Source organism: Neoarius graeffei, chromosome 17 (genome assembly GCF_027579695.1).
Source record: "Neoarius graeffei isolate fNeoGra1 chromosome 17, fNeoGra1.pri, whole genome shotgun sequence".
In the NCBI taxonomy this organism is placed as follows: Eukaryota; Metazoa; Chordata; class Actinopteri; order Siluriformes; family Ariidae; genus Neoarius; species Neoarius graeffei.
The window spans coordinates 29,567,856-29,584,268 of record NC_083585.1 but is presented as its reverse complement, the minus strand read 5'-3'; the positions used below and the strand labels follow the sequence as shown (position 1 = coordinate 29,584,268).

The 16,413-nt window shown below is 43.4% G+C and overlaps 1 protein-coding gene across 1 annotated transcript in view; it reads left to right on the top strand.

Annotated features, from left to right (window-relative positions):
* Nucleotides 1-2,363: 2,363 nt before the first annotated feature.
* The window catches only part of mnta (MAX network transcriptional repressor a), a 40,030-nt gene continuing 25,980 nt past the window's right edge, over nt 2,364-16,413 (top strand). Inside the window, exon 1 of the mRNA XM_060943970.1 lies at nt 2,364-2,650. Within this exon, the coding sequence (XP_060799953.1) occupies nt 2,578-2,650 (73 nt within the window). The 5' untranslated portion in view covers nt 2,364-2,577. The remainder of the gene's footprint in view (nt 2,651-16,413) is intronic.

Below are 16,413 nucleotides of genomic sequence, written 5' to 3'. Positions count from 1 at the left end.
TCCTGAAATGTTTTATTTCTTCTTCCTCAGGGCAGTAAAACTTGCTTTCGCTGTGAAGACTGCCGTTATCACTATCCATGCTGTAAAATTAATGCTATTCTCCTGAGAAATGCTGGCAAAAATTTATAAGCTTTTTGATAATCTTATAAATAAATCTTATTAAAAAAAGATAAATGTTGACAAAAAATTCTACTATGTTTGTTGTTGTTGTGAACAAGCGAGTCGCCAGGGGTCCGTAACTGGGGTCCGTATCGTGGGATACGAACCCGCTCGCCAGCCAATCAGAGCGCAGGATTTGATGGAAACCGGACCCCGAAAAAAATAAAGAGATTTATGTCACGGTTGTAGTTCTTGATGTCCCGGATGTAACTCGTGAAAAATACGAGTGGTGTATTTCCCAGGGGGTGGCACAGTGGTGTTGTGGTTAGCCCTGTCACCTCACAGCAAGAAGGTCCTGGGTTCAAGCCCAGCCCACACTCCTTTCTGTGTGGAGTTTGCATGTTCTCCCCGTGTCTGCCTGGGTTTCCTCCGGGTGCTCCGGTTTCCCCCACAGTCCAAAGACATGCAGGTTAGGTTAACTGGTGGCTGTATGTGTGAATGTGAGTGTGAATGGTTGTTTGTCTCTATGTGTCAGCCCTGCGATGATCTGGTGACTTGTCCAGGGTGTACCCCATGTCTCGCCCATAGTCAGCTAGGATAGGCTCCGGCTTGCCTGTGACCCTGTAGAACAGGATAAGTGGCTCCAGATAATGGATGGATGGATATACACACTATGCATACAGGCCTAATCCTAGCACAATTTATAATAACTATCTATCTCACTATTCCCATTTACTCTACGCTATTTATGTAATTACTGCACACTGTGGAATTGACAGCTACATCTTTCTATTCTGTTTTATCCTACTCAGTTATTTTATCCTACACTACCGTTCAAAAGTTTGGGGTCACCCAGACAATGTTGTGTTTTCCATGAAAAGTCACACTTTTATTTACCACCATAAGTTGTAAAATGAATAGAAAATATAGTCAAGACATTTTTCTGGCCATTTTGAGCATTTAATCGACCCCACAAATGTCATGCTCCAGAAACTCAATCTGCTCAAAGGAAGGTCAGTTTTATAGCTTCTCTAAAAAGCTCAACTGTTTTCAGCTGTGCTAACATGATTGTACAAGGGTTTTCTAATCATCCATTAGCCTTCTGAGGCAATGAGCAAACACATTGTACCATTAGAACACTGGAGTGATAGTTGCTGGAAATGGGCCTCTATACACCTATGGAGATATTGCACCAAAAGCCAGACATTTGCAGCTAGAATAGTCATTTACCACATTAGCAATGTATAGAGTGGATTTCTGATTAGTTTAAAGGAACAGTCCACCGTATTTCCATAATGAAATATGCTCTTATCTGAATTGAGACGAGCTGCTCCGTACCTGTCCGAGCTTTGCGCGACCTCCCAGTCAGTCAGACGCGCTGTCACTCCTGTTAGCAATGTAGCTAGGCTCAGTATGGCCAATGGTATTTTTTGGGGCTGTAGTTAGATGCGACCAAACTCTTCCACGTTTTTCCTGTTTACATAGGTTTATATGACCAGTGATATGAAACAAGTTCAGTTACACAAATTGAAACGTAGCGATTTTCTATGCTATGGAAAGTCGGCACTATAATGACAGGCGTACTAACACCTTCTGTGCACTTCGGCAGCGCATTGATATCTGAGCTCCGTATCAATGCGCTGCCGAAGCGCGCAGAAGGTGTTAGTACGCCTGTCATTATAGTGCGCACTTTCCATAGCATAGAAAATCGCTACGTTTCAATTTGTGTAACTGAACTTGTTTCATATCACTGGTCATATAAACCTATGTAAACAGGAAAAACGTGGAAGAGTTTGGTCGCATCTAACTACAGCCCCAAAAAATACCATTGGCCATGCTGAGCCTAGCTACATTGCTAACAGGAGTGACAGCGCGTCTGACTGACTGGGAGGTCGCGCAAAGCTCAGACAGGTACGGAGCAGCTCGTCTCAATTCAGATAAGAGCATATTTCATTATGGAAATACGGTGGACTGTTCCTTTAAAGTGATCTTCATTGAAAAGAACGGTGCTTTTCTTTCAAAAATAAGGACATTTCAAAGTGACCCCAAACTTTTGAACGGTAGTGTATGTTTGATTTGTGCCACCGTGCTGCTATGACATTCAAATTTCGAATCTGGATTAAGCTCCATGTTTTGGATGTATCCATCCTGGGAGGGGTTACACTTCTTGTGGGCGGAGTAAAAGGGGCGGGGCTAGCTCTGAGCGCTCTGTGCCGTCACTGAACAGACTCACACACACACAGCCCGCCATCTTGTTGCGGCTCTACTACGTGTGTGAAGGAGTTCCTACAGGAGGAGGGGGGATCAAGTTGCATCTTTTTTTTTTTTTTTTCCCTCCTTCCTTTAAAGTGGAGCTCCAGAGCCAGGGCGCGGAACGACAGATCTTTTTTTAATTGTTCCAAAGCAGGAACTGCTCAGCTGTTTGATTTTTTTTTTGCAGAACTAAATAATAATAATAATAATAATAATACAACAGAGATGAGTATCGAGACGCTTTTGGAGGCAGCCAGGTTTTTAGAATTGCAAGCCCAGCAACAACAGAAAGCACGTGGTAAGAAAGAGTGGAGTTATGAGACTGTGCGCATGCGTGTGTAAAGTGTGACCCTTCCTGCTGCTGCAGTTTTCAGCTCTCACACTGCTTAAGCTTTAAACGGCTGTTAGGATGATAAACGCTGATTGAGCAGAAAAAATAGTGATCATGATGAGACAGGTGTGAAAGAAGTGCCTGAGCTGTAGTGTGGGATTAAAGCGTGTGATGTACTGTGAGTTGGCTCTTGGAAGCTTGACAAATAGGTGTGAGAGTGAATTTAATAGAAATGAATGTTTCATCACACTGTTTTGTTTTCTGCATTGCTTCTAAGGGCGGTGGCGGCTGTGTGTGTGTGTGAGAGAGAGAGTTGTGTTTTTACATAATGACTTGGCCGTGGTGTCGTGTTACTTGTCTTAAACCTGCTCCTGCTTTTGGACATGCCGGTTATACAGAAATATTTGTGTCTCTCCCTCGGCTGCTGTGTGACTTCAGTCTCCGGATTAAACTCGTGTTTTGTCCCGTGGCGCGAGGAACAGCGCGTTCTTGCTGGTGACGTGTGCCTTATGGCCACGCCCCCGTAGTAGAATCCGCGTGGGCAAACTCCGCCCTAGCAGCCATGTGCGCGCCAGGCGAGAGCGCGCGCGCGCGCTGTCCAGTGTGTGCAAAGTAGGCCATGCAGTGTTGCACAAATCTTTTAAATATTAAAGAAAACTTATAATGAGTGTCCCAAATGTGACTATATACATATAGGAAAGTACCCATTTTTAGCGAACTGTTTTTTCTTTCAAAAAAAAACAAACAACACAGCTCCATCCTCAACATTCTCCTTCCAACATGTTCTGCATCTCTTCTCAGGATGTGCCCGTACCATCTCTGTTTCATCTCATCTCATTATCTCTAGCCGCTTTATCCTGTTCTACAGGGTCGCAGGCAAGCTGGAGCCTATCCCAGCTGACTATGGGCGAAAGGCGGGGTACACCCTGGACAAGTCGCCAGGTCATCACAGGGCTGACACATAGACACAGACAACCATTCACACTCACATTCACACCTACGGTCAATTTAGAGCCACCAGTTAAGTCAAGTCAACTTTATTGTCAAATATGCTATACATGCTCGACATACAGCACAGATGAAATATCAGTCCTCTCTGACCCACGGTGCAAACAGGCAATGCAATAAATAAAAATAGAATAATTGAAAAAAAAAAACAATATAAACAGTATAAACACTCTAGATAGGAACTAGACAGACTAAACACTCAAACAATATAAACAGTATAAACAAACAGTATAAACACTAGATAAGAACAAGACGTAGACTAAACACTCAGACAATATAAACAGTGTAAACACTAGATAAGTACTACACACAGACTAAACATTCAAACAGACAACAGTATAAACACTCTAGATATGAACTAGACGTAGACTAAACACTCATATATATATATATAATATACACACACACACATAAATTGGTTCAAATAACCAAACAGTCAAGGGCACTTGAGGTATAGCAGGGAAACATGAAATAAGCAGTATAAACAAACTAGCAGATGAGGTAGTGCGGAACCTGCATGTCTTTGGGGGAATCCAGAGCACACTCACGCAGAACATGCAAACCCCGCACAGAAAGGCCCTCACCGGCCACATGGCTCGAACCCGGACCTTCTTGCTGTGAGGCGACAGCACTAACCACTACACCACCGTGCCGCCTCCATTTCATCTCTCTTAGCTTAAAGTGCTGATGACACGTTTTTGACATCTTTGGCGATGTTTTATAACATAAAAAGTAATTCCCGATGATCCATATATTAATTCACGAAGGCGCCTATTTTACAAGTTATGATAAAAAACGCGGCTATTTGGGCAAATTTGACAGGGCTGCAGCACCCAGGAGACGAAAGAGGAGGAGGGGCTATATGACGTCAGCGAAAGAACCTTCCTCCTAACTTACCAGTTTGTTGTTGATGCGACAGGTGTTCAGTTTGTCATTATTAGTATTATTCTCATCTCATCTCATTATCTCTAGCCGCTTATTATACATTATTTTATATATATATATATATATATATATATATATATATATATATATATATATATGAGTGATTCCATGCTTATGGGTACTGAAATGGGGACATGAACTTATTTTTAAAAATTCACCTAAAACCATTTCTTTTTTTACCATCAGGTCACAAAACATGTAATCTTTAATGAAGGATATGTTAAAAGATAACTTTAATTTTCTGAGATGTAATAACATATTTACAGTGGTGCTTGAAAGTTTGTGAACCCTTTAGAATTTTCTACATTTCTGCATAAATATGACCTAAAACATCATCAGATTTTCACACAAATCCTAAAAGTAGGTAAAGAGAACCCAGTTAAACAAATGAGACAAAAATAATATACTTGGTCATTTATTTATTGAGGAAAATGATCCAATATTAAATATCTGTGAGTGGCAAAAGTATGTGAACCTGTAGGATTAGCAGTTAATTTGAAGGTGAAATTAGAGTCAGGTGCTTTCAATGGGATGACAATCAGGTGTGAGTGGGCACCCTGTTTTATTTAAAGAACAGGGATCTATCAAAGTCTGAGCTTCACAACACATGTTTGTGGAAGTGTATCATGGCATGAACAAAGGAGATTTCTGAGGACCTCAGAAAAAGCGTTGTTGATGCTCATCAGACTGGAAAAGGTTACAAAACCATCTCTAAAGAGTTTGGACTCCACCAATCCACAGTCAGACAGATTGTGTATAAATGGAGGAAATTCAAGACCATTGTTAACCTCCCCAGGAGTGGTCAACCAACAAAGATCACTCCAAGAGCAAGGCGTGTAATAGTTGGCAAGGTCACAAAGGACCCCAGGGTAACTTCTAAGCAACTGAAGGCCTCTCTCACATTGGCTAATGTTAATATTCATGAGTCCACCATCAGGAAAACACTGAACAACAATGGTGTGCATGGCAGGGTTGCAAGGAGAAAGCCACTGCTCTCCAAAAAGAACATTGCTGCTCGTCTGCAGTTTGCTAAAGATCACATGGACAAACCAGAAGGCTTTTGGAAAAATGTTTTGTGGACTGATGAGACCAAAATAGAACTTTTTGGTTTAAATGAGAAGCATTATGTTTGGAGAAAGGAAAACACTGCATTCCAGCATAAGAACCTTATCCCATCTGTGAAACATGTTGGTGGTAGTATCCTGGTTTGGGCCTGTTTTGCTGCATCTGGGCCAGGACGGCTTGCCATCATTCATGGAACAATGAATTCTGAATCATACCCGCAAATTATAAAGGAAAATGTCAGGACGTCTGTCCATGAACTGAATCCCAAGAGAAGGTGGGACATGCAGCAAGACAGCGACCCTAAGCACACAAGTCGTTCTACCAAAGAATGGTTAAAGAAGAATAAAGTTAATGTTTTGGAATGGCCAAGTCAAAGTCCTGACCTTAATCCAATCGAAATGTTGTGGAAGGACCTGAAGTGAGCAGTTCATGTGAGGAAACCCACCAACATCCCAGAGTTGAAGCTGTTCTGTACGGAGGAATGGGCTAAAATTCCTCCAAGCCGGTGTGCAGGACTGATCAACAGTTACCGGAAACGTTTAGTTGCAGTTATTGCTGCACAAGGGGGTCACACCAGATACTGAAAGCAAAGGTTCACATACTTTTGCCACTCACAAATATGTAATATTGGATCATTTTCCTCAATAAATAAATGACCAAGTATAATATTTTTGTCTCATTTGTTTAACTGGGTTCTCTTTATCTACTTTTAGGACTTGTGTGAAAATCTGATGATGTTTTAGGTCATATTTATGCAGAAATGTAGAAAATTCTAAAGGGTTCACAAACTTTCAAGCACCACTGTATATGCCAAAGTCAGAACGTAACAGAAGTGTTGTGGACATATATATTCTCAATTTTAACAATGTAGAATTACTTTTTGAAACATAGGAAGGTGATGTTTTAGCAAATATAATTAATAAACATGTGTAGTAGAATAAACATACACATTCTTTCAATAAGATTAACATGGTATATAGCTAGATTGTAATTAATTTGTAACAGACGCGAGATGGACAATCGTAACAGAAGTAATGTAACAGACATCATTTTGGAACTCATAGGCTTGACTTTGGCATATAAATATGTTTTTATTACATCCCAGAAAATTAAAGTTATCTTTTAACATATCATTCATTAAAGATTACATGTTTTGTGACCTGATGGTAAAAAAAGAAATGGTTTTAGGTGAATTTTTAAAAATAAGTTCATGTCCCCATTTCAGTACCCATAAGCGTGGAATCACTCATATATATATTAGGCTTGGCACGGTTATGGGAAAAAAACCGAACCGTACGATACGCCTGTTGCGGTGCAATACGCGTATAAACCGCGGTACCCCTATTTAAGACGTTCGCCAAAAAAAAAAAGCCGAATGCCCGTATGAAACCACGTGGTTCTCTTTCGCGCGAACAGGGGTGATAGTGTTCCGGCGCCGCGCCGGATTTCCGGCGTACCGCGGCGCCGGAAAAAAAAAAAATCTAGTTCGCCCATTATCCTGTGTCATTCTGAGATGCGCAGATAGACAGTAAAGGGAATTCCGAATTCCCTTTACTGTCTATCTGCGCATCTCAGAATGGCACAGGATAATGGGCGAACTAGATTTTTTTTTTTTCCGGCGAGGGGAGGGGAGGTTTGTTTTAAACAGTGCAGTGATTGGTTTTATTGCAATATTTTATATTGGCTGTGTGTGTATTTTGTTATAAATCGTTCTAAGAATACAGTGGCACTTTAAGATTAGATAAGAAATCCAGCCATACGTTTCAAAACACTGCACTTTAATTTCAAGTGAAAAAATACATCCTCACTCTCAGGGATTAGAAGAGTTTTTGATTTGGTTTTTGTATATAGGTGGTTGGTTGGTCGCCACATAAAAGTTTAAGTTTTAACACACACATCTGTTCAAAAGTAAGCTTTAAGAACTCATTTTTATTTCTTCCAATTATGAAAACTCTGTATGTGACAAAAGACACCTGGTTCCTCTAGATGCCACAACATGGCAGCAAACACTCCTGACACTTTGTATAAATACTGTAGTAAATAAAAAAGCTGTTGAAATCATCCATGTCTTCCCTCTTGCTGTTTCAAAATACTACCTGGCTTTTCATCAGAGATTGTTCATAAAATGTGCTTATGTCAACTCAAACTCAGTTTGTGCATGATTGTTTCATTGTAACTATAATTTTAACCTCTCTTAAATGCTGTATCCTAAACTATGTTTACTTAAGGTAAATAGTAGGCTATATGCCCAAATACAGAGTACTTAAGATTTAAAAAAAAAAAAAAACGCAATACGTACCGAACCGCAGACCTCAAACCGCAATACGTACCGAACCGCGACTTTTGTGAACCGTGCCACCCCTTATATAGAGAGAGAGAGAGAGAGAGAGTGTTATTATGCCTTCGCGTTGTGTTGCCGGCTTTTGCTCCAAAACCCACAAGGATGGGGTAAGTTTATTCACGTTTCCCAGAGATCCCGAGCTGCATGGGAAGTGGGTGAAGCAAGTCAGGCGCACTTGTGACAAGTGGGAGCCCTCACCAACATCCGTCCTGTGCTCTGAACACTTCGATTTGGATTGTTTTGACACCCTTCCCAGCTTAAAAGAATCTCTTGGGTGTTCAGTTCAGCACAAACGTGTGTTACTACCATCAGCAGTGCCTACACAGTGTTGCCAAATTGGGAGGTTTCCCTCCCAGTTGAGCGGTTTCAAGTGCATTTTGGTGGGTTTTGAACATATTTTGGGCTGGAAAACGTCAGCAGTATCTGTTGCCAGATACTGCTGAAGTTTTCCAGCCCAAAATATGTTCAAAACCCACCAAAATGCACTTGAAACCGCTCAACTGGGCGGGATTCCTCCCAATCTGGCAACACTGCCAGTATTCCGGAGGGGGTCTACTAGTAGCTATGCCGGATCCAAAGACAGTCCTCCTGTCAGAACGTGTGTTGTGAAACGACATAAGATAAAAGGTACGTAGAGCTATAGATTCTACATGATAATCATAAATGTAATCATAAAGTCGGCGTGATATCAGTCATGTATTTGCTTGTGAAAGCTTGCGGCTTTCATGTAACTGCCGCCTAGCAACGAGAGGCAAAGGGTAAAGAGGGTAGGCTTTCATAGATTCTATTCGGAAGAGATCAACACAATTCTAGACTCCCAGAAGAGGAAGAGCTAGCACTAGAGAGTTCACCGGCGTTTTCATGCGCCATTTCCATTGACTAGAACAGCCAGTGAACCGCAGCGTGTTCTCCCGCTGACGTCACAACATGGCCGCGAGCCACGGACCCAGTTTTCTTGTGCTGTGCAATTAAAAGTTGGATATTTGCATAACAACAGCTTCTTTTCACGTAATTATAACAGAAATCTAACGTTTGCCATGTTGTATAGTTTATTTAAGAAATTGCATAGAGTCATGTTCATGTCATCAGCCCTTTAATTCCCAAGCTCTCCACATGTGCTATCCCTCTGATGTGCTCATTCTTTATCCTGTCCAACCTCGTCACTCGCATCGCAAACCTTAAAGTGCATATTCTGGATCAATTTTTTATTATTATTTGAAAGTATGCCCCTTTACACACTCATCCAGAAGGGTAATTTTGCACAAGGCCGTCTGGAAAAATCCCAAGGGACTCTGGAGCCAGATTCGTGACATTATCTGCGGAAGCACCAGCAGGCTATGCAAGGTTGCACGGTTTCAGTGCACAGCCTGTGTAGACCAAGCACTCCCATTTCTCTCTCATTGTCCGGTCTTTTGGGAAACGATGAGTACTAATCCCATCAAGATTGGTGTTGCTACACCCTCCTACGGTACATCTGTTAACCATTTTAATAATTACGCAATAATGTTGAAGAAATTTACAGAAAACCACCAGGTCGTTTTCTCATAAACAAACCGGCGCTGATGTAGGATTCAGAGGAAGGCGTCCTGTACGTGACGTCATGAAAATCAATGTTTGCGGGGAAATCCAAATGCCAAGTTTTTTCAGAGGCGGACCAATTCGCCTCAAATGGCTTGATTTCAACTGAATTTTTCTGGTATTGCGCAAGGTAAAAAATTGCACAAAATGCAAAATGTGACAGATATTTGACCAAAGTTTAATATAAAATAGGAGAATTACATTGATCTTGCTCCTGAATTTACCTGTGATATGCACTTTAACATCCTCAGCTCCACCACCTCCAACTTTGCCTCCTGTCTCTTCGTTAAGGGTACGGTCCCCAATCCATACATCACAGCTGGTCTCACTACTGTCTTATACATCTTACCTTTCACTTTTGCTGGGACTTTCCTATCACAAATGACTCCCGAAATCCTTCTCCATTGCTCCCTGTCTTCCACATCCTTCTCTACCACTTTCATGTCCTTTTTCATCACATCCATGTATCTCCTCTTTGGCCTTCCTCGTTTTCGTGTGCCTGGCAGCTCCATCCTCAACATTCTCCTTCCAACATGCTCTGCGTCTCTTCTCAGGATGTGCCCATACCATCTCAGTCTCATCTCTCTCTTAGCTTAATTCCCAAGCTCTCCACATGTGCTGTCCCTCTGATGTGCTCGCTCTGCCAGTCAGTGTTCCCACATTCAGTGTTCCTACCCTCAATTCTAAGCGCTTTCCCATCCATCTTTCATGCTCTCTCTGAACACGCCTCCCTCCTCTCTTTCTCCTTCTCCGTTTTGGTGCAACAGTAGCATACTTGTCACCGGCACCCTGTTGACCCAACAGTACCGGAGGTGGCCATTGTTAACCCGGGCCCCGACCGATCCGGTATGGTATTTCTCTTTCCAATCCGCATGTTAGATTTGGCACAGTTTTACGCCGGATGCCCTTCCTGACACAACCCTCTCCATTTATCCGGGCTTGGGACTGGCACCAGGAGTACACTTATGCACCCCCAGTGGCTGGATTTAGTACAAACTTGTTATAGATTTTTATTTTATGACTTCTACATTAAGGCAGCACGGTGGTGTAGTGCTTAGAACTGTCGCCTCACAGCAAGAAGGTTCTGGGTTCGAGCCCAGTGGCCGATGGAGGCCTTTCTGTGTGGAGTTTGCATGTTCTCCACATGTTTGCATGGCTTTCCTTCACAGTCCAAAGACATGCAGGTTAGGTTAATTGGTGGCTCTAAATTGAGTGTGAATGGTTGTTTTTGTCTATGTGTCGGCCCTGTGATGATCTGGCGACTTGTCCAGGGTGTACCCCACCTCTCGCCCATAGTCAGCTGGGATAGGGTTGCGGGCAAACTGGAGCCTGGACAGGCTAAGCGGTTATGGATAATGGATGGATGGACTTCTACATTATCAAGTCAGTACAAAAACATTTTGCATTTCCAGCACAAAATTAAGTGTTACAGAAAAAATGTTTGTATATCAGTAAAGAAAGCAACGTATTATCGAAAAGACCAATTTTCAGACAAACACACACCAAAAAAAAAAAACACCCCACCATAGCAAAGGCTGCTGGGTTTTGCTGCAGGAATAAGTCAAAGTCTCTAGAAGATCTTTGGCTGGTTCTGCAAGATGCTCAGTAAAGCTTTTTTTTTTTTTTCCTCAAAGCAAAGTCACACCAAACATTGACACACTTTCATTTATTGCTGTTTACTACACTTTATAGTATTTATTTTTAACATTTTATTTAATTATTTTTGAAGGCATCTTTGCTCTGCAGCATTTCTTTGCATATGCCTAAGACTTTTGCACAGCTCTGCACTGTGTGTGGTGTTTTTTTCTTTCTTCCTCTCAATAATTTTTTTCCAGATAGCTTTTAAGAATGCTTTGGACAAAAGAACGTCTTGAAATCATTGTGTACCAGGAAATGATACAGCACAAAAATCATCTAAAAGAAAGCGTTTGAAGTGCATTTGCATGCATAATACCAGATGTAGTTCATCATGAGTAGGAGAGACGACAGTGTGTGTGTTTGCAAAGAAATAGCAGTCACGTAGAGGATGCTTTGCAAATAAAGTTGTTTTGCTAAAAAAAAAAAAAGGACACCCTGTATAGTTGGTTACCTTTGGCAGTGTGAGTGCTCATGTAAAATAATTCTTTTTTTTTTTCTTTTTTTTGGTAGTTGAAATAGTTGTGTTTTTTTTTTAAGTGGGTGGGCAAGAAAACAAAACCACCAGTGGAGCTGTTGAATGTGATAAAATCTATTAGTTGGAATTTGGATTTTGGTTGTAGGTGTACCTAAAATAATTTGCCATGAACGTTATTGCCTTTGTGGGCCGAGGTTGTTGTTTTTTTTTCCTTTCCTTGGTGTGTGTGTGGATGTGTAAACTTTGTCAAGTGGACTGAAGGTCTGACACTGACCCAGTTTAGTTATGCAAGAACAAGGCGGAGACTAATAGAATGGTCATGTTTCTGCCTTTGTTGATGCAGAACATTTCTTATTTGTGTCCTATATTGCTTATAAATGTGTTGCTATGGTAACTGAACAGCCTTTCCCCACGCACCCTGCTGGTTAGAAGAGCATCAGGCTGCCTGGTTGGGGGTGGCTGGCTCATGGTCAGCTGCTGTGACTTGTGGGCCACTGGTGTAGCATCACAAGTGTCTTGTAGGGTATGTCAGTAGACACTTTCATACCAGCAAATCTGAAAATGAAAAGCATTGAACGTTCTTGACTGGGGAGATGATGCTGATTCGATTGACAGAAGCCGAAGTACCGGATCTCACAGTTCTTTTCAGAGCCACTTCGTCATTGCGTTGGAAGAACGGATGGTTATAACCTGTAGCCCTTCGATTCTCAGGTTGCGTCACCACACATGCGTGGTCTTCTACAGAACATGACTGGTCTGTTCTGTTGTTCGTGACACTGGGCGCAAATTATCTGCTGCAAAATTTTCCTTTTGCAGTCAGTCCTTGAAAACGGTGCTGATGACGCTCTGCTGTAGTTTCACACACATTTAACTATGCTCTGAATGTAGAACTTTGTATGTGGAAGTGTTTAAGTATGAGGCTTGCCAGTGAAATTTCAGTGCTCGGCCTAACAAGGAAGTGCCCAGATTTTCAGGAGCAGAAATTTTCCATTCCACATGTGTAACTGTGTGCTAATGCTTGAATGCACTTGACTTCATCAAACACATGAGGATGTGATACGGCCTGGAGCCCTGTACTAGCCTGTGAGTTAATCAGTGAGTAATCCACAAACACAGGGTACCTGATTTGTAGATTAAAATTTTGCAACGCTTGTGACAACCCCTGCTTTTCTGAATCATCACCAGCTGAACAAGTCTAAAGGTTTTGTTTTACCACAGTGGCCTTCCCCTCACATGGAAACGGCAGCATAAAAACACAATCGCGATGGGCTCTTTTAAAATGCCGACCATTTTAAATTAAGCCTTTTAAAGGAACTTGATTTATAAATGTGCTCTTTGTCTCAGTCTTCATATCTGATTAATGACCCTGGGTTGGGGTGGTGTAGTGGTTAGAGAGGGCCTTTCTGTGCGGAGTTTGCATGTTCACCCCGTGTCCGCGTGGGTTTCCTCCGGGTGCTCCGGTTTCCCCACACAGGCCAAAGACATGCAGGTTAGGTTAACTGGTGACTCTAAATTGACCGTAGGTGTGAATGTGAGTGTGAATGGTTGTCTGTGTCTATGTGTCAGCCCTGTGATGACCTGGCGACTTGTCCAGGGTGTACCCCGCCTTTCACCCGTAGTCAGCTGGGATAGGCTCCAGCTTGCCTGTGACCCTGTAGGACAGGATAAGCAGCTACAGATAATGGATGGATGGACCCTGAGTTGCGATACCATCGGGAGCACGGTGGCGAACCATCAGGCCTAGTCCTGCTAGGTTCCCCCTGCTTCTGGCAGGTTCAACCATGGTGGGACGGATCCCAGGGGAGCTACCGCTGTCTAATAGCACCTGCCAATCCCCCATAGGGTCTCACTGCCTTGTGAGTGCTAGGGATAGCAGAAGGCTAAGGGAAACAACCTTGACAGAAAAATCGGAGTGGAGCCCCACAGGCGGCAAGACTCGTCCACTCGCCAGTCTTCTTGGCAACTTCTGTAACTAAACTGGCACCAGACATACTGTTTTGCTTTCCTCTGGATTATGCTAGTGAGGTCGAGAGGGGGGCCCTGTCACTGGGGCAACGCAGGACCTCCATAAACTTGCCCAGGCGTGTTGTGCCATGGAGAGGCCATATCTGATCACCTGCCTGAGAGGACACACTGTTCCAACTTTTTTGGGGGGGGTTTTCAGGATCTCGGTCACAGTGCACATCTTTACTTGGTGCTCTTTTTAGACTGGAGAATAAACTGCAATCTGTTTTACATTTCTGTTAAAAAATATAAGGCAAGTAATAACAGATAAGAAAAAGGACAGTACTGTGCAAAAATCTGAGGCACATGTAAAGAAATGCTGTCGACCAAAAATAATGAAACGAAATGTTTCAGCATTAAAAACAAATACTTATAAGCAGCAGTAAGGCATAATAATTTGACAAAAAGTCAATATTTGGTGTGAGACGACCCTTTGCTTAAAAAAAAAGTAGTCTCAGGTACACTGAGTGCAGTTTTATAAGGAAATGAGCTGTAGGTTTTACTGAGCATCTTACAGAACTAGCCACAGTTCTTCTGGACACTTTTGGCCCTTTTCCACTACCCTTTTTCAGCTCACTTCAGCCCGACACGGCTCGCGTTTCGACTACCTTATGGCCCTTTTCCACTACCCTTTTTCAGCTCACTTCAGCTCGCTTCAGCTCACTTCAGCCCGACACGGCTCGCGTTTCGACTACCAAAAACCAGCACGACTCAGCTCGTTTCAGCCCTGCTTAGCCCCTAAAACTCGCACCGTTTTGGAGTGGGGCTGAAGCGAGCCAAACCGTGCCGACTGAGGTTGGGGGCGTGAGCAGACACTCCCCTGTGCACTGATTGGTAAGGAGGAGTGTCCTCACATGCCCACACACGCCCCGCGAGCGCGCTGGGATCTGTAAACACCGCAAACCTGGAAGAAGAATAATTATGAATTACGAGAATTTCTGAAGCCTTATGCGCCTCGCCTCATCTATACGCTCTTGCCAGTATCTGTTGGCGTTGTCGGTGACAACAAGCCACAGCACCGAGACCAGCAACACTAACGACTCCATGTCCTCCATGTTTATTGTTTACTATTCGGGTCGTGAGACTACCGCTTAAAAGCTCACTGAATCAGTCAGAGCATCGTGGACGAGTTCGCGGAGCGCAAGGCTCGTCGTATGCCCTTCAAATAATGCGCGCAGTAGGCTATTGATGTTTTATTATGAGCCATGTACAGTATGTCGCCTAATGTTTTTTTGTTTCTGAGTTACATGTTCGTTTGAAGGACTTAATGTACAAAATAACATAGTTGCACCCCGGAGTGTTGAAATTGGTAAACACAGTGCATTCAGTGAGGTTTGCACCGCCCTCCTTTTATTTCTGACTCTTCCTGTCAGCGTTGCAACCTCTGAGCGCTCATTCGTATGCCCTTCAAATAATGTGCGCAGTATAGGCTATTGATGTTTTATTATGAGCCATGTACAGTATCCTAATGTTTTTTGTTTCTGAGTTACATGTTCGTTTGAAGGACTTGATGTACTAAATAACATAGTTGCACCCGGTAGTGTTGAAATTGGTAAACACCGCAGTTGCGGACATTTTGTAGCCTAAAATGATGTTATGATAAGCTTTAATAAAGGGCCCGGTCATTTGCCCCGCCCCCGGCCCGGCTCTGACTTGTTCCGCCACTGTCACTGATGTCACTGTTTGCGCTGCTTAACGGCATCACATGACGTCCACCCACTTTCGCTAACTCCACCCAATGTGTCCACCCACTTCCAGCCAGCACGGTTCAGCGCGGTTGTAGTCGAAATGCAACTCCAACAGCCCCGCTCAGCCCGACTCAGCTCGACTCGGCACGGCACGGCTCAGCCGCGTTTGTAGTGGAAAAGCGGCATTAGAGCAGCACGACTCAGCTCGCTTCAGCCCTGCTCAGCTCCCAAAACTCGCACGGTTTTGGAGTGGGGCTGAAGCGAGCCAAACCGAGCCGAGTGGGGCTAGGGGCGTGAGGAGACACTCCCCTGTGCACTGATTGGTGAGGAGGAGTGTCCTCACACGCCCCGCGAGCACGCTGGGATCTGTAAACACCGTAAACCCGGAAGAAGAATAATTACGAATTACGAGAATTTCTGAAGCCTTATGCGCCTCGCCTCATCTATACGCTCTTGCCAGTATCTGTTGGCGTTGTCGGTGACAACAAGCCACAGCACCAAGACCAGCAACACTAACGACTCCATGTCCTCCATGTTTATTGTTTACTATTCGGGTCGTGAGACTACCGCTTAAAAGGTCACTGATGTCACTGTTTGCGCCGCCTAACAACATCACGTGACGTCCACCCACTTTCGCTAACTCCACCCAATGTGTCCACCCACTTCCAGCCAGCACGGTTCAGCGCGGTTGTAGTCGAAATGCAACTCCAACAGCCCAACTCAGCTCGACTCAGCCCAACTCAGCACAGCACGGCTCAGCCCAACTCAGCCGCGTTGGTAGTGGAAAAGCGGCATTTGTCACACTTGCTTCTTAATTTTGCACCAAAACCCAGCAGCCTTCATTGTTTTCTTTTTATCCCCCGCTGGCCAAAAGGCCCGAAGAGGGATTATGTTGTGGCGATCTCCGTCTGTCCCAGGAAGGGTGCTCACCTTCTGAGATCAACTCCTCTCACAATTTTTGGAGAAATTTCACAAAACTTAGCAGGAT